General features: G+C 37.7%; 1 protein-coding gene across 2 annotated transcripts in view; it reads left to right on the top strand.

Annotated features, from left to right (window-relative positions):
* GALNTL6 (polypeptide N-acetylgalactosaminyltransferase like 6) overlaps nucleotides 1–26,373 on the top strand; it is a 956,008-nt gene that overhangs the window by 879,067 nt on the left and 50,568 nt on the right. For both annotated transcript variants that reach the window (XM_081810998.1, XM_081810995.1), the window contains one exon: nucleotides 14,700–14,807. In XM_081810998.1, the coding sequence (XP_081667124.1) occupies nucleotides 14,700–14,807 (108 nt within the window). The remainder of the gene's footprint in view (nucleotides 1–14,699; nucleotides 14,808–26,373) is intronic.

Below are 26,373 nucleotides of genomic sequence, written 5' to 3'. Positions count from 1 at the left end.
AGTCCCACATCGGGCTTCCTGCTCAGAGGAGAGTCTGCTTCTCCCTGTGACCCTACCCCCTCTTGTGCTTTCTCTCTCTCTCTCAAATAAATAAATAAATAAAAATCTTAAAAACAAAAAAAAAGGAGAAGGGGTAGGCTGAAAACAGAGGGACATGAAGGATAACATTGAGAAAAAGAAACAAAATGAAATTAAAATCAACAAAGGTAAAAAGTAATGGACTGAAATATATGGAAGGTGTAGGAGCTCATCTTAGTGCTCATATTAGGAAAAAATGTTCAAATTAAAATACTGTAAATCAAAATCTAGGAGATACGGCTACAGCAGTGATCAGAAGAAAAATTAGATTCTTCAGTTCTTGTATCAACATAAAAAGAAAGAATAAAAATAAGCAAATTTAAACATCCAAATCCGGTTTACAAATGAAAAAGGAAATAAACCTAAGGAAATAAAGATGAAAGATTAATAAACATAAAAAGAGAAAGTAATGATTTAGAAAACCAAAAACCGATAATGTAAAAGCTAGTTCTTTACCGCCAAAAATAATTAAGAGACAGATTAATTAGAAAAATGTCATTTTAAAAAAAACTGGCCACTAAAAAAGAAAGAAAATAATACACAAACTATGAAACAATAATGGGAAAATGCACAAATTTAGAAAAAATTTAAATAATTCTAGATTATTCAGCTCAATTCTAGCCAAATAAGGTTAAGATTGTGAGTGAAATGGATGATTTTCAATAAAATGTAAACGACAAAACTGAAGTCCAAAAAGAAAAAAAAAAATCTGAACTGACTATATTCCTTTTCTATTGCTACATAACAAATTACCACAAACCTAGTGGCTTTAAAACACAATTTTCTCACAGCCTCTGGGTTGGAAGTCCAGGATATTTCAGTGGAGCTTCTTGCTAAGGATCTCACAAGGCTGAAATCAAATTTTCAGCCAGCTCTGTTCTTATTCACAGGCTCAGCTAAGAAAAGATCTGTGTTCAGTTTCCCTCAGGTTGTTGGCAGAATCCATTTCTTTGTGGTTGTGGGACTGAACTCCCCACTGTGCTAGCTGTCACATGATACCATGCGGCCCCCTCTGAAGCCCTCTCACAACATGGTAGCTTACTTTTTCAAGGCCACCAGTAGAATTTCTCTCATATTTAAAATCTTCCTATCCTTTCCCTCAGTCCTTTTTAGGACTCAGGTGTTAGGTTAGACCCTCCCCCCCAGGATAATCTCCCTTTGATTAACTCAAGGTCAACTAAATTGGGACAATAATCCTATCTGCAAAATCCTTTCATCTTTGTCTCATAATGTCACCTAATTACAAATGTAAAATTTATCATGGTCACAGTTTCTCCCACACACAAAGGGAGGAGATTATACAAGGGCACATACACCATGGTGTAGGATTTTGGGGGAGACCGGGAGCATCTCAGATTCTACCTATCATGCTGCCCAATGACCATAGAAGAAATAGAGAAAATCGTCAAAGTGCTATCCCCTCCAAAAAATAAAGAACCAAATGCTATCAGTTTCTTACAAGTCTTTAAAGAACCCGTACTGCAATGTTTTCCAAAAACTGTTCTTTCTATTTTTAAGAGTATTTATTTATTTATTTATTTGATAGAGAGATCATGAGTAGGGGGGAGGGGTAGAAGGAGAAGCAGGCTCCCCGCTGAGCAGGGAGCCCAACGCAGACTCGACCCCAGGACCCCAGGATCATGACCTGAGCCGAAGGCAGACGTTTAACTGACTGAGCCACCCAGGCATCCGTCTGAGCCACCAAGGCACCCCAAAAACTGTTCTTTAATATTAGCAAAGAAAGAAATCTTTCCAATTGCTTATAAAACCAATATGTAATATCAATCCATAATATTGATAGCAAATTCTGACCAAGATAGCACAAAATGATAGAAAAGTACACATATTTTACTTGTAAAGTCCAACATTAAAAAATAATAATAAAAGATCACACAATAAAATAGCTATTCAAAGGTTAATACACCAAAATAAGTGCAGCTTTGACGGATATGTCTCAGTATTGGGACATGTATTAACATAGTTCACCTTAATAGTAAATTTTAAAGGTGATAGTCATCTCCACAGGTAATATAGAGGCATTTGATAAACTTTGTAATCCACCTTTGAACAAAATACTTAATACTTGGCAAAATTAAATATAAATATATATTTGTATAATGGCTGTAACTCAACTCAAAAACCATCAGCTAGCTTAAAGAGAAGCCTGTAGGAATTAAATTACTATTTAATGTCACTTAATATTATTCTGGAGATAGTAGACAATTCCACTAGACAAGAAATGATATAAGACATAAAAATTGGAAGGGAGGAGTGAAATTTTTCATTAACTGCAGATAATATCGCCCTATACCTACCTGAACAATGCAAGGGAAATCAACTAAAAAACTACTGCAAACAAAGAAGAAATTTAGTAAGTTGCCTGGGTGAAATGTTTATGTGGGGTATGTGTGTGTGTGTGTAAATATATAGAAAACAATAGCCTTTACATATAGAAACAACAACCCCAAAAGAAGACATCATTTACAGTAGTAGGGGGAAAAACAGCTAGGAGTAAACTTAAGAAATGTCCTAGACCTCATGAAGAAAGATTATAATGCTGCTGAGGGACACACAAGACTTAAATACATGAAAATTCATAAAGAAGATAATCCTCCCCAAGGGGTGGCTCAGTTGGTTAAGCGACTGCCTTCAGCTCAGGTCATGATCCTGGAGTCCCAGGATCGAGTCCCGCATCGGGCTCCCTGCTCAGCAGGGAGTCTGCTTCTCCCTCTGACCCTCCCCCCTCTCATGCTCTCTGTCTCTCATTGTCTCTCTCGCAAATAAAAAAAAAAAAAAAGTGGTAACATGAATTTTATTGGGGGGTGGCTAGACACACTGCTTCTACTTCGTAAGGCGAAACAGAGGAATAGAATAATAAGAAAAGTTCTGGGGAAACAATAATAGGGAGTTAATCATACCTGATAATAAAATATAAAATAAAATTTGAATGAATAGACAGATATCTTTGGCACAGAATTTAAATAAATCCAGATAAATATGGGAATTTAGTATAAGATAGACTTAACACTTCAAATCAAGAGGAAGATAGCTGATTTCTTAGTAAATAGTATAGGACAACTACTCCTTTGGAGAAAAATAAAGTTGGATCCCTATATTACACTTCATACAAAAATAGATCCCAAGAAGATAAACCATTTTAAATATTAAAAATGAAAATATGTAAGAACTACAAAAATCCTGGAAGAACTGGAATGGGGAAAGCCTCCTAAGTGTGACTTTAAAAAAACAAATAAAAAATCCACTAGAAACAATGAAAGGAAAGATTAATTCATCCACGTAAAAATTCTGCATGGAAGAAACACACAAAAGTCAAACAGCAATCTGAGTAAAATTATTTGCAACTAATACTCTTTAATACATAAAGACCAACTACAAATCAATAAGATTAAATAGTTTTGGAAAGCAAAATAGAAAAAAAATATTAGGACAGCTCACAGAAAAGGACATATAAATGACTCCTAAATATCAAAAGTTACTCATCTTCAATTATGATAAGAAAAATGTAAATTAGAACTATAATGATATATTTTTACCTATTAGATTGGCAACAATCTAATACTTTGATAACACCTATTAGATTGGCAACAATCTAAAACTTTGACAGGGTGTAGGAAAAGAGACAGACACTCTCAAACATGGCCAATTACAGTAGTAAAACATTATATGCCCTCTACGGGGAGCAATTAGAATATATTCTACAAAATTTTCATTGTGCATCTGTGTTGGCTCAATTTCATTTCTAGTCACATAACACACAGCAAGGCTCCCACCTATGAGTATTGACACACATCCAAGGATATTTATCTCAATCTTGTTTTTATTGATGAAAAAAATGGAAAACTAAAATATGTGTCAATAAGAGACTGATTAAATTAACTATTATCTAGTGACAATGTAGCCTTTATAAAGAATGCAACAGCTTTATCTTTACTATTATAGAATAGTATCCAAACCTATTGCTAAGTGAAAAAAGCAAGGTACAGAAAATATGTACAAAAATTAAATAAGAGAAGATAAATTTTATTATTTATATTTCATAATTTATATATAATATAAATATATAATTATATAATATAAACTATAGTATATATGTAAGTACTTATAAAATTACAATATGTAGGGGCACCTGGGTGGCTCATTCCATTAAGCATCTGCCTTCGTTCGGCTCAGGTCATGATCCCAGAGTCCTGGGATCGAGCCCCGTACTGGGTTCCCCTCCTCAGTGAGGAGCCTGCTTCTCCCTCTCTCTTCCCTCTGCTGCCTCTCCCCCTACTTGTGCTCTCTCTCTGTCAAATAAATAAATAAAATCTTTAAAAATAAATAAATAAAAATAAAAATGATAAAATTACAATATGTAGTTTCATATGCAGACAACATTCATAGACGTATTCATATATCCAGCAAATATTTATTGAAAACCTACCATGTGCCAGACCCTGAGAATATAATAATCAACAAGAACAACAAGTTTTCTATCTCATGGGATGCAGTGTGAGGAGAGACAGATTATAAATAAATAAGAGAATAAATAAGCAAGATAATTTCTGACATTTGTAAATGCTAAAAGGAAACAAGCCAACCAATATTACAAAGAGTCCCAGAATAGAGATGGTTATATTTAACTGGCATAATGTTTTAAAAATATTTGCATCTATGTGCCGAGGTGGGGTGATGGGGTGGATGGGCTGCCCTGTTTATAGGTCCCCCATGTCTACCATATTAAACCTGATACCTGACTGGGTACTCATAGAGAGTCTCTTTGGGCTTTTACAGGCCCCTGGTTCTGCTATCCTCTTAGCGGAAAGGGTTTAGATTGGGTGGTCAGGGCTTTGGTGGTATCGGGGTGAGCATAGATTGGGTGCTCAGAAAGACCTTTAAAATACATCCAAATCTGCATTAATATGTTAATATATATTTACATGGATGTCAGGATTCCTTAAATACAAACTCTAGAGACAAATCCCAGATACAGATAGGCCAAAATTTCTAAGCTAAAGCAAAGACTTGGGCCCACTAGAAAACCCTTGGGCAAAGAGAATCTGCAATTCACTCAGTGTGTTCTCAGCCTTGGCTTCCCTTCCATGGGTCTGGACCCCAGGGAGCTTCATTCTCCTCTTACCCTCTCTCCTCCAGCCTTAAATGTCTTTTATCCAGCTGCCATCATACCACTATCTGCAGCAAATATTTCATGTATTACATGACTCACAGATTCATGGGAGAAAATTACAAAATAATGACACACCAGCATCCCAAAGAGGATTTTCCCCCCAGTCCCCTGTCCCCCAGTCCCCATGCTTGCTAATCTCCCTAACCTTGGTTCCCAGCACTAACATCTAGTACACCAGCGAAGAATCTATACTTTTAATTAATAAGCATTTCTTACTTTCTCCACAGTTGTCTGAAAATACAAAAAACTCCAAGGGTGTTCAATTTATACTCCTAAAATAGTTTATTTGCCTCCCTAGAAGGTACAACTCAATCGCATTTTAGAAATGTACTTTTTCCCTTAAGCCATCTCTATATAAACTATCGTGATGATGCTTTGTACAAATGGTTTTGTTAGAAATAAATTCAGCCTTATAAAATGTGCTCATTAGAAATCCTTTTTATGCCAAGGATGATTCTAAAATATTTTATATACCTTCTCATTGCTTTTATGAGATAGCATATTAGAGGTCTCTTCTTACTTTTGAGCCTGCAAAGTACCTCAAAGTATAGTGGCAGTTGGTATCTAAAATGTAACAGAAGCCTTTTTATGGCACACTATTACCTTCAGATACACAAAAAAATATCTGGAGTTGTTCCTATGGGTCTTTTTCCCTACAATATTTAGCCCAGGTGACATAAAAATAACCACTTTAATTCAACATGCCCAGAATTGATTTTCCAAAGAAAATATTAAAATGACTCTAAACCCATTCAGAAACTCAAAGATAAACAGAAACAGCTGTTAAATGTCTCACAAGCCAGTCTGAGATTCATTTCAATTACCCAACAAAAGGTACCTCAGGTGTAACAGAGCATTTTCAAGTTAAATTTTATGTCCATTAGATATAAGCCTAGCGGCAAGTCTGAATTCCTCCCAGTTGTAACTTCCTTTATGTCTGATGGCATTTTCCTAATTCCCTGTTTAATTTTATTTTAGCTTTTATAGACAGTTGTAAAGTGAGCAAAATACAACGATTTACACAGCATTCAGTACCTGTGTTAAGGTCAATTTGACTTTCTGTTGAAATTGTTTTCTAATATTGACATTTTTTTCAGGTTTTTATATTTTTCTGGTTGCCATTTTTCCCTAACGAGAAAAAGAAAATATAATCTAATCACTCTAATGCTTCTGGTGGGTAAATCTGCATCAAGCAAGTAAGCCTGCCCCGCAGCTATAAAAAGTATAGAAAGTTAGCAAAAAATTCTTATAATTCTCAAGCCCTTCACCCCAAATCCCAATAATGATAGCATAGAGAGCCTCAGAGTATATATACACATTAACTGTAGAGGTATAAGAATTTGATTTGTATACTCTACATCAGGGTCAACAACCTGCAACACAAAAGGCCAGCATAAATTGATCCACAACTTGCCTCCCTTCTCCAAATTGTGAGAGTGGCAATTGAGAATACAATCTCTACCTCTCTCACACACACATGTTCACAGACTTGCAAGTTGTCATATGCCCTGACCCCTCTCATAGAGCTCAACAAGTGATACACAACAACCACCCCACAGAGACTCAATATACCAGAAGAATAAAGTTTCACCAGTAGGTAGACTATATCATGTGACCACCATTCTTGAGCACCTATTATGGGCCACTTAGGGTGCTGTGTGTATTACTTAACTCAGTCCTTGCAACCACCTTATGAAGTAGACACATGACCCCAACTTGATAGAAGATGACAACAGGACAATGAGAAAAGGGGAGTAACCTGCTCAATTCAAACCCCTGTACATGTGTTCTTTCCACTGTTCCATTATCATAAAAGTGTATCAATTTCTCCCCAAGATAAAAATAACATGCAAATGCCACTATGGGACTTGAAGAGTGCTCACATTTTTTATTTTTGATGAAATTTCTTCATATTGAAAAATCCTAAAAAAAAATTTAATTTCCGATCAGCTGAAGCTTAGAAGAACCTTGCCTTCTCCAAAGTTTCTATTGTAATGACAAGTCATCTGAGTAGTTTTTGACTACTGTGCTTGTTTCAAAGTCCACCCTTGGCACTCCTAGACACTAGAGAGGGTTTTTTTTGGGGGGGGGGGGATTCTTCACCTTACTAGAAGACAAAAACCCAATTCAGCTTAACTTAGAGGAAAGGGGAAATTGGAGACACACTCCTGAAAACAAACTGAAAAAGTTAAGGAAATCCAGTTAAAAAAATGGGCAGAACGGGCGCCTGGGTGGCTCAGTTGGTTAAGCGACTGCCTTCAGCTCAGGTCATGATCCTGGAGTCCCTGGATCGAGTCCCGCATCGGGCTCCCTGCTCGGCAGGGAGTCTGCTTCTCCCCCTGACCCTCCCCCCTCTCATGTGCTCTCTCTCATTCTCTCTCTCTCTCAAATAAATAAATAAAATCTTTAAAAAAAAAAAAATGGGCAGAAGACATGACTAGACATTTTTCCAATGAAGATATATAAGATAGTTAACAGACACATGAAAAGATACTCAACATCACTCATCATCAGGGAAATACAAATCAAAACCACAATGAGATATCACCTCACACCTGTCAGAAATGGCTAAAATTAACAACACAGAAAACAACAGATGTGGGCGAGGATGCGCAGAAAAGGGAACCCTCTTACACTGTTGGTGGGAATGCAAACTGGGCAGCCACTCTGGAAAACAGTATAGAGATTCCTCAAGAAGTTAAAAATAGAACTACCCTACAACCCAGCAATTACACTACTAGATATTTACACAAAGGATACAAACATAGTGATTCAAAGGGGCACATGCACCCAAATGTTTATAGAAGCATTATCAACAATAGCCAAATTATGGAAAGAACCCAAATGTCCACCAACTGATGAATGGATAAGGAAGATGTGGTGTGTGTGTATATATATATATATACACATATATATGTATATGTATATATATATATAATAGAATATTACTCAGCCATCAAAAAGAATGGAATCTTGCCATTTGCAACAATGTGGACAGAGCTAGAGTGTATTATGTTAAGCGAAACAAGTCAATCAGAGAAAAACAAATATCATATGATTTCACTCGTATGTGGAATTTAAGAAACAAAACAGATGAACCATAAGGGATGGGAAGAAAAAGAGAGGGAGGCAAACTATAAGAGACTCTTAACTACAGAGAACAAACTGAGGGTTGCTGAAGGGGAAGTGGGCAGGGGGACGGGTTAAGTGGGTGATGAGTATTAAGAAGGGCACTTGTAGTGATGAGCACTGGGTGTTATACGTAAGTGATAAATCACTAAATTCTACTGAAACCAATATTACACCATATGTTAACTAACTAGAATTTAAATAAAAACTTGAAACTTGAAAAATCAAGTTATAATCAATATTTTTAAATTTGACTTTAGTGAATCAACTGGATTGGCAGATTTCTAAGATACAGTGTTCCTTTTTCTACAAAATTTCCCTCAAGAGACTTGTATTCAGTACAATAAATAATTAGTAGTTCTAGAAAGAAAGAAAGAAAGAAAGAAAGAAAGAAAGAAAGAAAGAAAGAAAGAAAGAAAGAAAGGAAGGAAGGAAGGAAGAAAGAAAGAAAGAAAGAAAGAAAGAAAGAAAGAAAGAAAGAAAGAAAGAAAGAAAGAAAAGAAAGGAATGGCCCCTGCTGTTAGGAAGCTATTATGATTGACAGCCTAACTGAGGGACAAAGGAGAAGCACATATTTGGACAGTTCTCCCCACCTTCAAAAAAAAAGTTGTTCTAATATAGAAAGCCAATTTTTAAGTTTTTAAAGAACTTACATTTATTTTTAGCAGATGATGAATCCAGAAAATTTAAGCAATAGACTCAAAATCTGGAGACATATGGAAATAATGATAAAAAGCAAACACTTTGGGGCACCTGGATGGCTCAGTCGGTTGAACATCCAACTCTTGGCTTCAGCTCAGGTCATGATCTCAGGGTCGTGAGATCAAACCCCAGGTCAGGCTCCAGGCTCAGCAAAGAGTCTGCTTAGGATTCTCTCTCGCTCTCCCTCTGCCCCTCCCCCCACCTCATGCTAGGGTGCATGTGCGAGCTATCGCTCTCTCTCAAATAAATAAATAAATAAATAAATAAATGAAATCTTTTTTTAAAAAAGCAAACACTTTGCCTCTAATGAACCTTCTAAACTGTAAAATAATGAATTAAGGGAAATGAGGGATTATGTCCTTAGCCATAATATTTTATCTAAAAAGCACTTTTAAGATGTTCAAATTTGTTCTGTCTTCCCCAAGACTTAATGTTTTGAATAAAACAATAAGTGATATATCTGGATTTTTTGTTACAGTCCCCACCCTAATCACTGTTTTTAAGACTGCTAAGTGTTACTGCAAAATATGAACACTGCACCTTCAAAGCAATGATCTGAACAACGTACCCTCTGAAGCCCTGCTATCCCTTCCCAGACCTCTTAAAAGCTCATTAAGTGCAAGATAGTTCGGGTACAATCTTTTTTTATACTGACATAACAGAGCATTTCTTACTTTGAAAAAAATCCTAAGCAGATGGTTCAAGAAATGAGAGCTTTTCCCCTGAGACTAGAAACTACCATGTCCTCGTTAAAGACTGTAGATACATCTTCCAATTTCTGCTTTTATTATATTCTGATCAACAAATAGAAAATGGGGGTCAAAAAAGGTCAAAATAAATTGTTCTTTTTTCTCCTGATTTCAAAGAACAACCCCAGCACCCAAGTTTCTAAGAATAAAGCAAAGCAATGGTGTGTATGGGTGTATCTCCCTTAGATCAAGTCAAACCAAAGGTGCAATTCTTATTCCATCTAAGCCATAAGAATAGCTTGATGACAGACATGGCCCTACACACCAAAGCTTTTTAGGTTAACAATATCTTAATTTCTAGATAGATGGTTAAGCGCTTGATTATCTAATCTTAAGTTTTTCAAACTTAGTCCACCCAAGACATGCCATACAATTAGAAAGTTATTTTCCAGTCCCAGAAATGTAATTACTTATTTATACATAATATGTTGTATTTTTAACATTAGCCATTTCTTTATTTTATAATAATCCAGATATGAATGAAAATAAATTCAGGTTAGCTTATTACCTTGAACTTTGTATATACTAGAGATCACAGCATTATTTTTATTTTATTTTTAATGGCAGCTAAATAGTGGGATATCATTAAGTAACTCAGTTGTCTGGAATTAATCTCACTTTATATCAATAAACCAATAGTTCATTTAAGTATTCAATAAATACTTATAGAGCACCAACTCTGTGTCAGGCATTGTCCTATGTGCTTAGGATACATCACTCAATAAAAGACAGAAAGACTTTTATCTTTGTTGGAGAGAGAGACAGATAAGTAATAACATAGTAAATCCATGAGGTATCTCCTGGAGTGAGATGGGCTGTGAGGACAGAAGGAGGAGAGAGTGATGAGGACTCAGAGTGCAGGATGAGAGGGTGTTTGGGGCAAAAGGATTTGGAGCTAAGACTTGAAAGAGATGAAGGATTTAGCCATGTGGAGATCTAGAAGACAATTTCAAACAGAGGGAACAGCCCAGTACAAAGGCCCTAAGGTGGGCAGGTATCTGGCATATTGGGGGGACAGAAAAGAAGCCAAAATGGCTTGAGCAGAGAGAGGGATGGAAAGAAGAGTAGGAAATAATGTCAGAGCGATAGCAGGTTTTGAAGTAAATAAACGCATACAAATTTTTTTGAGAATTTATATCACCGTTTCCATATAGTATATTATGTTTTGTCTTATACCTGATAATGATATTCCCTTACTATCCTCTGACAATCAATTTCTTACTGAAACTAATTTCATATTTCATATGACCGGTATAATTGTATGATTCCATTTAATTTAATGTTCTCTATGTCTAAATTCCAGTTTGTAGCTGATATTGAAAAGTGATTTTAAAAAATAAAGCAAGGATTCAATTATTCAGTCAATTTGAACTACATTATGAAAAAAATGCTCTGTGCTCATTCATGAGTAAAATAACATTGCTTGAAAATATTTATGTTGTCAAAGGAAGACACAGTATTTGTGAATTTAAAGCATTTCTCCAAGAATTAGATACTTAGGCATGATAATGCCATAGTTTTGGTTTGTTTTTAAGAAATCATCACATGATACTACCAGGAAATGTCTTTTGAAAATGTAAGCCACATCCTTCAGAACAGATGAAGAATTTGATAAATGCCACAACAGCTGCACTTTCCTAAAAAACCATGTTGTCACACTGCCATCTAAACACATCTCTCTAGTGCGTTGGGATATACATATTCCTTCTGAAATGGACATTGTCATTGGAAGATTGAACAAAATAAAGAAGTGTTTGGTGATGTCCATAGTACAGAAGCAAAAAAACCACTTCACTTAAGTCATAAACAGTGGATCTGAAATCGTATCAAACCAATACAAGACAGGTACCAAGGTTACACTGTAGGAGGAGTACGTGCAATGGGAGATATTATGGTGTCCAGTTTTGGATAATACAATGTCCCACATATATTATCTGAGAATCACTGAATTTCAGCATTTGAAAGGACTTTGTAACTTACAGAATGGCAGCCACCATACTTTGGCCCTTTGCCTGTTTTATTGAAATATAGCTAGCTGTGCTAGAGTTGCTTTTGCAAGAGAGACCATACAACCTGAAAAGCCCAAAATATTTACTATGACATTTATAGACAAAGCTTGCTGACTATAGATAGTATATTGATTAACCATATGGGCGCTGGAGTTAGACTACTAGGATTCAAATCTCCGTTCTGCAGGTGGCCCATTATATGGCTTTGGGCAAGTTACAAAGACTCTGGACTGCCACTTCCCCACCTATATAATTAGGGCAAATAGTAAAGTCTATCATTGAGTTGTGAGCATTAAATGGAAAAGGGCACAATACATACTCATAAATGCTAACTCTTATTATATCATCTAGGTCAACTGTCCACTCAAAGTTATATACTTCTCTCCAAAGCGTCATCTACTACAGATTTCAACACAACTAGTGACGCAGGAAGCCCATTTTATCTTTTTTTTATTATTATTATGTTATGTTAATCACCATACATTACATCATTAGTTTTTGATGTAGTGTTGCATGATTCATTGTTTGCATATAACACCCAGTGCTCCATTCAATAGGTGCCCTCTTTAATACCCATCACCAGGCTAACCCATCCCCCTACCCCCCTCCCCTCTAGAACCCTCAGTTTGTTTCTCAGAATCCATAGTCTCTCATGGTTCGTCTCCCCCTCCGATTTCCGCCCCTTCCTTCTTCCCTTCCTGCCATCTTCTTTTTTTTTTTTTAAACATATAATGTATTCTTTGTTTCAGAGGTACAGGTCCATTTCATCTTTAATCATTCTATTAGAAAGTTCTGCCTTCCACTGAGTTGAAATCTGTCTTTTTATAGCTCTATCCTATTAATCCCATCTCTTTGAGGTTCTACAGAACATCTCTTCCAAATACTAGGATCTTCAAATATTTAAAAAAGGTTTCTCTAATAAGACTTCATATCTCCAGTTCTTTTCGTTACTTCTGTTAAAACACACTTTGCATCCCTTTCTCACTTTGGTAATTCTTTTTAGAAGGGAATATAAAGTATTTACTCAGAAATTGGCATAAGACTTCAGACAGATAGATTCAGACCCTTACTCCTCAACCTCTCCATATTATGCTGATAATGTGTGTTTTATGCTACTCAATCTTTTTCCACCCCATCCTGTTCTGGAAGGGTTGATATTTTTAGATACAAAGACCTTATGTTTACCCTTTTCATGTTTAATCTAATATAGCTCCAGTCTCTCAAGATCTTTCCAGATGTTGGTATTAGTGTTTAGAATGTTCACTGCCCCCACCAGCTTCATACGACCTATGCACACTTGTGATGTCTTGTTTCAAAAGATCAATAAATTTCCCATTAAGTTGAAATTAATACAGTGAGTAGTCCTGAACTTATTTAGAGCAACTGAGTATTGTTTTAGTAATCGAATTGCCTTCCCCTTGGATTTCTATCACCCTAATCACTATTTATTTACTGGTCTCACTTGGGGTGTCAGTCGTCTTAGTGAAAGAAGTTGGAAGCAAATATAAGTTAAGATATAAATATCTTTCTTTCTCTCTTTCAATATTATACTTTAAAACAAGCTGTATGTCTGTATTAGTAAAGGTTCTCCAGAGAAACAACCAATGGCATATGTATATATTAAGAGAGATATTTGTATTAAGGAACTGGTTCACGTGATTGAGGAGGCTTGGTAAATCCAAAATCTGCAGGGAAGCCTGGCAGACTGAAGACCCAGGGAAGAGCTGCAGTTCAAGTCCAAGGGCAATCAGCTGGCAGAATTCCTTCTTGCTAGGGAGAAGTCAGTCTTTGTTCCAGTAAGGTCTTCAACTGATTGGATGGGGTTCACCCACATTACAGAGGATGTAATGCTTTTTTTTTTTTTTTTCAGAGGATGTAATGCTTTACTCAAAGTCCAATTTAAATGTTAATCTCATCAAAAAAAAAAAACACCTCCATAGAAACATCCAGAATAATGTTTGACCAAGTATCTGGGCACTGTGGTGCAGCCAAGTGACATATAAACTAACCATGATAGTATCTAACTCTTTTCTAAACTTTTTCTTGAAATGAAAATAGCTAAAAATCTAGTATATAGGATGCCCGCATTTTGTTTCCATAATTTTTCCTTTGATAGCTAAGTACTCTGTTATATAAAACCATGATTAAGGGTGTGTCTAAGTGGATAGTCATGATAAAAAAAACAATTAATTTTTGTTACCATATATAAATACAGCATCTTAACATATACCTTGCGTTTAGTATTTCCTGAGTCCACATCAATAACCAGTTTTTTTCTGTATCTAAGAAAATATCAAGGGTAGGAGAAATTAGAAAGCAACAGTGATTTTTATTGAAACCTTCTATTGAAGGTTTCAGAATCTAGATGTCACTTAAAGTATGGATAGGTCAGCGTTCCTTAGTTCATTCACTTATTTTTAAAATTCCATTTTTTATATTCTAAAATTTTGAATTGCCACTTAAATTCCAATGCTATTTCTTCAAATGATTTCACAAGATTGTCAAAACAAATAGCTGTATAAATAAGAAAATATCTAAGCATTAAATGTCACTGCAATGTAATATTTGTGAACAAATTCTACTAGAATAAAAATACGCCAACGTGCTGTCTATGGAAATTAGACTTTACTGAACTAGTATTTTGGTTCTATACTGTTATGAATCTAGGTTTTGAAAAATGTGAGGTTTTTTTTTTCTTGGTTAACCTTTTATGATAAATAGAAATTATTAATTTAGAGACCGAGTGACTCTAAGATTATTTTTTATGATTCTTACTAATGATTCCTTTTTTTATCTGTGGTGTGCTGTTCTCTTTCGTTATACTTTTAAATTTCCTCTCTTTAGGTTTGGATGTGTGGAGGAGAAATGTTTGATGTCCCATGTTCTAGAGTTGGTCATATCTACAGGAAGTACGTCCCTTATAAAGTTCCATCTGGGACCAGCCTGGCAAGAGTGAGTAACGGGGTCAGAATAAGTTGGGCTTGATAGGGCTTCCTGTAGGCAGACTAAGCAGCCTCATACATGGTATAATTTGTGACCCAGACGGACAGGCTGATAGAAACAAATGACTAAAATAAAACTCCACCACTTGCCATTCCATTTGACAGGCTTTAGTATATAAACCGTTTCTGTGTTCCTCAGAGTTTTATTTCCATTCCTTAAGGAAGTATTAACTATTAATGCTAATTCTTGTGTTTAATTATTTCAAAACACTTTCACATACATTATATTTAATCTTTACCTCTTCCTTTTGAGATTGATAGTCTTAGCCTTATTCTGTAGATGAAAACTGGGGCTTGCCAGGTGGCTTGTTTATGCGCAAATGAATGATAAATAGCAGAGGAGGGGTTTAAACCCAGGTCTTCAGAACTCCCCCTGCTCCCCTTCATGGAGTGTAACAGGATCCATAAAAAGTCAGATGGAGAAACAAGACAGGGAGAAGCGGTTGCCCAAACTCTGCCTTCTCATTTGCAACTAGGGCCAGCTCTGCCTAAAATTTTATCCTATCCCCAAAATCCCAAATTTGGCCAGTTGCAAGATGTTTTTTCAGATACTGTTTCAAATAAAACCTTTTTCATAGGCTAAATGAAAGGATGCTTTTTTCTTCTGCATTTTAGAATGTTCTCATACATATTTGGGAGAAAGTCATGATACTTTCATGAAATAATCCTGACAATTTCTGTTTTCCATGTGACTGTCTCTAGAGCTGGGTTAGTTGTATTCACCACAGTATGTACCTGCCACCGCAGAGATGCAAAATCTAGGAGAAAAAAAAAAAAAGGTGGTTTTGCCACATGGCTTCACACAGTGTTCTCCTAGGAATCTAATCTTGAATTATTCATTTTCGTTCTTTTACTGGTATGGCTGCAATATATAACTATTTGAGTCTTTTCTAGAAAGCTCAATAAGCTCACAAGCTTCTTTAAAATATAAACGAGTTCATCGGGTTTCATTAGAAATATTAACCCCACAAAGGCATAGTGTTTTCTCTGTTTTATTTGCTACTGCACTCCCAACACCTCGAACAAAGCTTGATAGACACTCGACAAATATTAGTTGAAAGGATTAATTAACCAGGAAAAACTAAGACTAGAAAATGCTACAGGTTTGTCTAACTAAAACTTAAACATTTCAGTGAAGTATAAAAAAATTTTCATTTCTAGTGAGTCTTTTGGGGGAAGAGGATTCTTTCTTACTGCCTTTCTGAGATTGTCAACACTGTCCATTTCCTTACGCCACATCCATAATCTTTTTTATAACAGTTTGAGTTAATAGTCATGAAGTTACCTCACATACACCTTGAAGGGAAATAGTCATATTATTACGCCCTCTTCAAAAGATTAGTAGCGTACTCCACTGAGTAGCTGCAAAAATATGCTCTTTGAAAAAAAAAAAATCACAAAATCATAAAGCAATTAAAGAGCTGCATCTTGGACAAGGACATATGATTCAATCTTGTCATAAGACTTAACACATATGAATCTCCAAGCTCATTCAGGAAAACAACAAGAATTCACTAAAAGGTCCAGTTTTGAGCACATTATCACAAATCAGCCATGTGGATATCATAAATCACAACAGGTTAAACTACCCCAAAGATAATGATGTTGTCACTTGTCTCTTTCACCCACTCAAATGCGCCCAATTTGTGCCCCACTCTGCATCATTCATTTGCCAGATGGATGGAATGTGCGCTTGGTTTGTAGTCAAAATTAGTGTGTACAAACTGGAGGGGAAAGTTGTGCTGGTCTAGAGGGTATATTTTCAAAAAATAAAACTGTTCATATATTTTCAAGAAAGAAATTAAATACTATGTCAGTGTATATAAAAGTATATATACAGTGTATATAAAAGTATATATAAAAGTAAATACTTTTTCAAGGACTGTCAAATATAGGAAAACTAGGGCTGGCACATAAAATTCCCAGCAAATAAGTGAGTGTTCATTCAAATGAAAAAAAAAGAATTTTAATTTTTTCCACTTAAATTTTACTTGAGGGCTCATTTTTAGTTTTTTTTTTTTTTCTAAACTGCTAGAGCAATCAGAAAGTCATAAATATTGGAGCTCCACTGTCAGTCTAAGGAATGTTTTATCATATTTTAAATAAAGAAAACAATTCTGATTTTTGTGGGAGAGACTCAACTACCTGCTTGCTACCCTCTACGTCGTTACTAAATCATCAAAAATGATGAGAGACTTTAAAGGTGCTTCAGATGCAGGGCCATGTCTGTTCAATGGGTAGTCAATCTCTCCAGCCTCACTGGGAAATATAGAAGATGGAGATTTTAACTCCAAAGGTGCGTTTTCTGATTTTACAAAGCTCCTTTAATTTTTCAAAAACATGCACATTTTATGTGTGTACCTATGTAAACTGAGGATTCCAGCTGACTTCCAAACACACACACACAATTGTGTGAATAGCTTGCAGTCCTCTAAACAGTGCACCAGTGTGTGTATTATAGAAACAAATGCAAATAATTAGTACCTTCTGTTTACCTAGCATTACAGTCTGGTTGCAAGAGACAAGATAGCTATATATGAAACCATCAGAGGACAATACAGGACACCAAGTAATTGTTCAAACGTATTGTAAAGATATATATAGGTAGAGGGAGGAGGAGTAGGGAGGGCAACATAGCTGTTGAATTGAAAGAGGACCTTCAAGGGTACCTCAATTAAATGAACAAATTTAACAGAATAGTGGTTCCCAAACTCAGGACCAGTAACCCAGAGCCAGTTCCTGGACCAGCTTTCACCCAGCCTCAGTGAACTGAGAAAAAAAGGATCACAAAGCTACATGTACTCAATTTAATGATATCTTTTTATGCAGCAATTAGAGACTTTTTTTCCTTTTTTATGACAGAATACAAGATAGATTTTTATTAATGCCCTTATTTGGCAAAAATAAAAATTAGCATCCTTCTGTCAGTTCCCATAAAATGCAAAAATCCAAGACATAGTGACTTACAGTTGACCTTCCTCTGGGAATCAGAGTATCCACTCATCATGAATACAATTAGATATTTTGCTGAGTCGGCATCCAGTCCAATGTTTGTACACTGGGCATTGTTGTAGTATCTTTTCACCAGGAACGAACTGCCAGTCCCTGAGGGAAGGGATGCTAATCCCTATTGTTATAGGGAGACGAGACAGTCCCCAGGGCTGTAGTGACAGTTGTCCCTTCCTGGAGATGACACTGTCCTCATCACAGAAGAGGGAGCAGCTCCCCAGCAAAAGGCCCACCGAGCCTCTGCACAGCGGAAGTGGCTGAGGGGCAGGTGGGTGGAAGACTCCAAGGAGACCCTTCATTCTGATGGGTTGTGAGGTGAACCACACACTCTGCCCAAGGAGCAGCCATATTGGCACCTCACAGACTTCTCTGTGAATGCTAGTGCTTTTGGGGACAGTCAAAGCCATTGGACCTGAGATCAGTGGCTCTGTAAACAGGACATGACAGAGGGGCAGAGCCGTCACCCCATGGATAAACATACTAGCTGACTGTAGCACAAGGGTCGTCCCACAGATGCGACTTTACCCAAAGGAGTTTCCCCAGGAGGATCCCAAGCCAGTGAAGGGTAGCCCTGCCGACTGTGAGGGGGGCTGTCCTGGAGGCTCACACAGCTGTCCTCCCTAGCTCCAAAGGAGGACAGTATGGGACACAAAATTGGAACCGATCCTCACTCTAAGTTTGCAAGGGGTGTGACAGAATGCGAATCAGAGGATTGTGTACTTCTGTGGTTTGCCACTGACATAGTATTAATAATATTTTCTTTTCTAAAATACCATCTTGCATTTTATGGCAACCATCATCCAAGTTGCAAGATAAAGCTATAAAACGAAAGAAGTCAAACCCCGTAAAAATCCGATTGCACAGGATGGCCTATAGAACTTGAAAATGTAACTCACATTAGAAGGGATAAGGTTAAATGTCAAGTGAGCAGAGCTGGGATGGTGAACTGAGACCGGACTCGCCAAGGTTTACCCCTCCTACCATAGTGCCCCTCATAGGGAGGCTTGGAGTAAACAGGGGCAGCTGGAGCAGAAGGATGGGGGCTCCAGCCTGAGTTCCTACCTGTAGGAAGGAGTAGGCACAGACAGTGAGAAAGGATTGTGTTTGGGACCTATGGAGCTAAACCAGGAATGTACCTTGGAGACAGACTCTGGAGGACCCCGTGTCCAGAGAAGGGTGTATTTTTCTTATAAATTGTGGGGAGGCACTCATAGTTTTTGAGCAGGAAATGCCAGGATAAAAATAAAAGGGGCAAAAACAGGTCAACCAACAAGTAAATATTTAGTGGGAGAAAGACTAAGGAAAATAACATTTGAATGTAAGAAGCATTCGTAAAAAAAATTTCCTAAAAGGTTTTTATCGATTTGCCACACTGCGGTGAGAGAGAGGCCAGATGTGGCTATGAGGTTTTCATCATGGCTTCTAAGAAAAAATCATATCAGTACCAAAATGGGGACGCGAGGAAGGGGAAGAGGGAAAATGCTCAGATTGGTTTTAGATAAGGAGGGTGAGAAGCAACTGCCTTACATGAGCTCAGGGAGAGCCAGATCTCTGGAGACTTGCACAGATTTCCCATCTAGAATTCTGAGAGCCCACAAAAATCAGATTTTCTATACCAATAAATGTTCATTTCTGAAAAAAAAAAAAAGTATTTTTCATGCCAGGCACTATGCTAGAGCCTAGAAGGATAAATGATGAACAAAGATATATATAAACTTTAACTTTTTTTTTTAAAGATTTTATGTATTTATTTGAGAGAGAGAGCGCATGTGCGCGCACATGCAGGAGTGTGGGGGGGTGGGAAGGGCCAGAAGGAGAGGGAGAAGCAGCCTCCCCACTGAGCAGGAAGTCCGATGTGGGGCTCCATCCCAGGACCCAGGGCTTATGATCTGAGCAAAGGCGGACACTTAATCGACTGAGCCATCCAAGCCCCCCAAATTTTAACTTCTCATGACTAATGGCCCTGATTATGAAAGTCCGGTGGCATCCACCCAGTCCAGCAATCTACATAACAATCAGAATACTGTGAGGGTGAGCAAAGGGTTAAATAAATGTAACTAACCTCGCTATGGAATGAGATCTGTATCTTAGATACTTATTTATAAACTATTTTGTGGAGATTATAATGTTATCATTGTGATTATGATTTTAGAGAAGAGGAGGTAAATCTCATATATCACATCTAGCATTATTTGACACATAGCGATATATGTTCTATATTAATACATAATATTTAATGATCCTACAGGCCACACTGTGATCTACATCCAAGTTACAAATGTTTTTCACCTTATGTATTTACCTAGGGCTTCTTGGCAGAATGCCATGAGCTTTGAAGATGTCCTATGGTTATTATACTTCATGGGCATGAAGATTAAACCTGAGGTCTGAGGGAGAATGCTGGTTTTTGCCTCTGTCGGCTATGAAGTGACCTCTTAACCTATTTCCCAAGTTGTCATTAGTCTGGTGTCATATCCCTGGTGACATCTGGTTCTGCTGACTCCATAGATCATCTCAGACTGTTGAAATTAGGGTGGAGGGAGGTACAGAGGAGGAAGAGTGGGGAAGGAGTTTTCAATGTCAAAGCCAGATCACCCCAAGTCGATTAGTGAGTGCCCCCTCATCATTCACCCTGGTGTCGGCTATCCCGGTCTGCAGGAGCTGAAATGGAAGAACACAAGATCTGACGTATGCCCTCCCTCATTTATGTCAGAAAAATATATCAGTCGAGGAAAAGCTTTAGCAAGACCAAAATGACTACTTTGATATCGGAAAATAAAATCACCAACAAGGCTACAAAGTATGGTGATGAATGAGAAATCTGCTCCCACAAATTGACCTTTCTCCCCCTGATGATTGTAAATCAGTTTACTCTCATAAAACTGCCCGGCGAATAGGAGCTGTAGCATGACAACCTTAGCCATCAACGGCAGCCAGCACTTCTTCCTGTTCCTCTTAAAACTATAGAGTTTAGGTGCATTATCTGAAACTATCACTGAGTTCAGGGACACGGCGGCCTATCATGGGCTTTCTCCCAAAAAGCAGGAAAATGATGAATTCTTCCCAAAAGACTCAGCCTGCATAAATGGCTAGGACTTCCATGCAGAAGCAATTCGTCTGAAAACAATAACTATCTCTAACTCTTCCTTACAATATAACAAAAAAGGCAATAAGACTGTCTGATACTGAGGGCCAGAACTAAAGATGATTCACATACTGCAATCATGTGTTTGCTTCTCTCCCTTCTCGGCCACATTTTAGAATATAATATCCTCTCTTTAGATGGGGCTATTTATTTAAGAAGTCCAAGCATCTTTCATAAATAGTATTTCATCATTCTTCATGAGAGTCTCCCTAAAGAAAACAACCATAAGTTTATTATGCGACGATAATGAGTCAATAAATCCTTAAGATATGAAGAGTCCATTGCGTGTTATGAGGAGAAGGGTCATCTCTAAAGCCTCAACAGAGGCTCAGGCTGGAGAAATTTTTCAATCAATATTTATCAGTTGCCTACCATCAAGACACATAGAGCATGCTACATGTCCTAAGCCAATAGCATTGGGCCATTCCTTTGTAATGGAATGTCACATCACCAAGGACATCGCCCCATACCGGAGACAGATTTCTGGCACATGACACTAGTAGAGCACTCATACTCACCCTTTAACGATGGCCCTTTTTTGGACACTGGACGTTTTATGCTTGTTTTGCATAAGAGGAAAACAAGGCAAAGTAAAACTACTCTGCCAAGGACCCAGACAGAGGAGTTGGGAAAAACACGAAACACAAACTTACTTCCCACTGCTTGACCCTCACTTGTTCCCTTAACTCCTAAACCAGTGGTATCAGAATTTTTTTAAGTATCCACATATGTTTTGTCTGTTTAACAAATAACAACAGAATCACAATTGTCCTTAAATTTTTTTAAAAATACAGAGGTAAAACATGGAATTTGCATACCAAACATAGAAACACTAAACAGAAAGTGAAGTATCATGAGAACAACATGTGAGGTAAAAAGAACCACATTATTTTAAAATTTTTTTTTAAAGATTTTATTTATTTGAGAGAGAGAGAGAGAGAGCACACATGAGAGGGGGGAGGGTCAGAGGGAGAAGCAGACTCCCCGCTGAGCAGGGAGCCCGATGCGGGACTCGATCCTGGGACTCCAGGATCATGACCTGAGCCGAAGGCAGTCGCTTAACCAACTGAGCCACCCAGGCGCCCAGAACCACATTATTTTAAAACTCAGCAATTTTCCACAAAGCTTCTCAAAATGAACTTTTAGTTTGATTTTCTTCCTATTCGTTTGCTCTATATCGTACCCTCCCAAAAACTCCCACAGATGCTATCAATTTACCAGTTAAAGCATTCTGCTCAATTTCATTGTTTCAAGTATTCCTCAGTGCTTCCCCAGGTTTAGCTCAGCTATGATCTGTGAATCAAGGAGCTAATGCTTTCTAATGTGCAAAATGGGGCTTGGCATTGAGACAAGCAATCTCTAAGCCATAAGGACAAAATTCAGCATTTCCTGAGCTATCTAGTGAGGACCAATATTTCCCATGTGTTTTTTGTTAAGCCTATTGGAAGACTTTTTTGGCGGTGGGGGCGGGGAGCATGTGTGAGTGGAGTATGGGGGAGGGGCAGAGGGTGAAAGAGAGAAAGAATCTCAAGCAGACTCTATGCTGAGCCCAGAACCCAACACAGGGCTGGATCTCAGGACCCCGAGATCATGACCTGAGCTACCCAGATGTCCCAAGCCTTTGGAAGATTTTATAGGATAAATATAATATTTAAATGGGGATCCTAGCCATCTACGTGACAATTAGCCATCATGATTAATCATACTCTGTCATTCTTAACAAAATTAAAATCGGAATGATTTTCTCTTTCCTATGGTACCTTTTCCAGTCTGCTTTTGGCTACTCCTTCTCCTACCTAAAGCACCTTGGCACTTTATGTTATTAGTTAGCATTTATACAGCTTTCTTTTTTCAAAGCCCTTGAGAAACTACATGGTGAGCCCATTTGTGGGCTAGGGGAAATTATAATTGTGTTTTTGTCATTATCCCCATTAGAACCGAACATTTTCCTGCATTCACAACTCCACTGGAGCCTCAGAAAGGGGAAAGCTTGCTTAGATAAAATAGGACCCTGCTGCTACAAAATTAAGCTACTGAAATTTAAGCAAATTTAAATATTTTAGCATGCCATAATCTTAATAACCAAAAATACAACTCTTGCAAGAGGGAGCCCGACGGGCTACTTTCTAACTCCACCTTTCGGGACCCCAAGGGGATGATGAAGCCACGGGAGCACCTTAATGGGAAGCACTCATTTTGTGGAATTAGCTTCTTACCGTAAGATGTGTAAATGCACAGTGACACTGTGCTTGAGGCCTGTAGTATTTCATTTCCACTCTGATCAACTTTGTTTTTTTTATTATGTTATGTTAATCACCATACATTACATCATTAGTTTTTGATGTAGTGTTCCATGATTCGTTGTTTGCGTATAACACCCAATGCTCCATTCAGTACATGCCCTCTTTAATACCCATCACCAGGCTAACCCATCCCCCTGCCCCCCTCCCCTCTAGAACCCTCAGTTTGTTTCTCAGAGTCCATAGCCTCTCAAGGTTCGCCTCCCCCTCCGAGTCCGCCCCCCTTCATTCTTCCCTTCCTGCTATCTTCTTTTTTTTTTAACATATAATGTATTGTTTCAGAGGTACAAGTCTGCGATTCAACAGTCTTACACAATTCACAGCACTCACCATAGCACATACCCTCCCCAATGTCTATCACCCAGGCATTCTGATTACCCTTGTTTCTAATAGTTTATTAGTTCGTGGCGAGAACTCCATTTCCAGGGGTATAACATACAACATGGTGGCCATAGTCAGTATTATTATAATGTGTATTTGAAAGTTGCCAACAGGGTAAATCTTAAAAGTTCTCATCACACGGGAAAAAATTGTGTGGTGAGTGACAATAACTAGACTTAGTATGGTGGTGGCTTTCCAGTGTATACAAATATGGAATCATTATGTTATACGCTTGAAACTAGTATGTCACATGTCAATTTTATACACACACACAAAAAAAGAATTCCATTTCCAACTTCAATTCCAGCCCAAGTATATCTCCTTTTGATGTTACATTTGAAGTAAAGAAAATAGTTCCATTTGATATTCTATAGACTGAGAAATGGTCAAAACCAATTGGCAGCTCTGTAGTGCCTGGATGCTTTTAGTGTTCTAATTCTGAAAACAGCTTATAAAAATAAAATTTCACAGATTACCTAAACTCTGAACAGATATGAATTCCAACTTTAGGACCCTACATAAGCTATTAAAAACATAGAGTTTTTTGGTCTATTTTGACAGTATGAAAAATAAAACAGGTTGTACTAATAACAAATGGAATGAATACTGTAGCAGCATTTAGTTTAACCACAGTTTGCTTGTGGTAGATGTTCACTATTATGGAACAAAACACTTGATACTCTCTTTGGTTAATGGTTAGAAGTGCTGGTTGTGATTTATTTTTTTTAAAAAATTGTAATTGTGGGGTACCTGGGTGGCTCAGTCAGTTGAGCATCAGGCTCTTTATTTTGGCTCAGGTCATGATCTCAGGGTCCTGGGATCAAGCCCTGCATGGGCTTGCACTCGGCAGGGAGTCTGCTTGAGATTCTTTCTCTCCCTCTGCCCCTCCCCCGCTCTCTCTCTCTTTCTCTCTCAGAAATAAATAATAAAAAAAATTAAAAAAAGCAATTGTATTAATAACTATCTACAAATAAAATCATACTGCCTTTTTTTAAGATTAATTTTTTTGACAGAAAGAGAGCACAAGCAGAGGGAGAGGGAGAGCAGGCTCCCCACGGAGCAGGGAGCCTGATGCAGGGCTCGATCCTAGGACCCTGGGATCATGACCTGAGCTGAAGGCAGATGCTTAACTGACTAAGCCACCCAGGCACCCCAAACTGCCTTTTATACTCAAGTTGTGGTAGCATGAGACACCATGGCTTGATTGCCAGAAATGGACACCCTTCACATCATCCTCCTGATGTCTCTAGATTTCCCCAAAAGGCTTCCTCCCTGCGTGCTTACATACCTGTTTGTCAGATGCAGTACCCGCTCTGCCTCACCTGTGACTTGCTTCTTCTTTGTGCTCCCACTTGCCTGTTTCTTGCCTGGGAAGCCATTGGAGAAACCACACCACCTCCACCATTCAGAAGAAGAGCATCAACTCCTAGTCCATGGTGCTATCTCTGGAGAAACCAACACTGCAATTCTCAAAGTGCCAGAACTTCTCTCAGTCCCGGATAGACTCAGGAAGGTTGTCCTTTAGCTGTGGGCTAGCTAAAAGAAACAGAAACCACACTTACACTTATGTCCTATCATTCCACGTTTTGCTTCTGAGGCGAGGTCATAAGGCATCGCAGCTTCCACCTTGCTCGCTTGGATGGCTTGATTTGGGGGAAGCTAGCCACCACATCATGATGACACTCAAGCAGCCCTCTAGAGAGGCCCATATGGAGGAAACCTGAGTCCTCCTACCAATAGCAAGCACCACTTTATCAAACATGTAAGCCTCCTTGGAAGATCTTCCAGCCCCATTCAAGACTGAGGGTTCTAGAGGGGAGGAGGGGGGGAGGGGGTAGGTTAGCCTGGTGATAGGTATTAAAGAGGGCACGTATTGAAAAAAAAAAAAAGATAACTGCTTCTTTAGCCAAAATCTGACTGAAACTGATGAAAATCCAAGCCAGATTGCCCAGCTAAAGCACTCCCAGTTTCCTGACCCACAGAAACTGTAAAAGATTTTTAAAATTGTTTATTATTAAGCCACTCCATTGAGGGTAATTTGTTATGTATTGATAGATAACTAATACAGCTCTTTCTGTTTAACAACTCTTCAGGAGCAGCAATCAGTCCAATTTTAAGGGACATGATTACCTCAGGTGGTCCACTTGAAGCTTAAACATTAGGCAAGTTATGCCTCAAAGATACTATCAACAGGTATCAAAAGGCAACTCACTGAATGGCAGAAAATGTATGCAAATCATATATCTGATAAGGGGTTAATATACAGAATATTTAAAGAATTTCTACAACTCAGTAATAACAAACAAGCAAGCTGATTTAACAATGGGCAAAGGGTTTGAATAGACATGTCTCCGAAGAAGATATGCAAATGGCCAATAAGCATGTGAAAGATGTGTAATATCACTAATGATTAGGGAAAATACAAAACAAACCCATGATGAGATACCGCTTCACACCCATTAAGATGGCTACTATTGAAGGGAAAAAAAAAAAAAAAAAACAGAAAATAGTGCTGGAAAGGATGTATAGGAATTAGAATGTTTGTACATGGCAGAAATGCTAAATGTTGCAGCCATGGTAGAAAACAGTTTGGAGGTTCCTCAAAAAATAAAGATGTAATTACCATATGATCCAGTGATTCTACTTCTGAGTACATACACAAAAGAATTGAAAGCAAGGAC

The sequence above is a fragment of the Leptonychotes weddellii genome, chromosome 2 (assembly GCF_054177405.1).
Source record: "Leptonychotes weddellii isolate Sample4059 chromosome 2, ASM5417740v2, whole genome shotgun sequence".
NCBI lineage: Eukaryota > Metazoa > Chordata > Mammalia > Carnivora > Phocidae > Leptonychotes > Leptonychotes weddellii.
The sequence above is the reverse complement of the archived record's forward strand: the minus strand, read 5'-3'. Positions and strand labels throughout refer to the sequence as shown.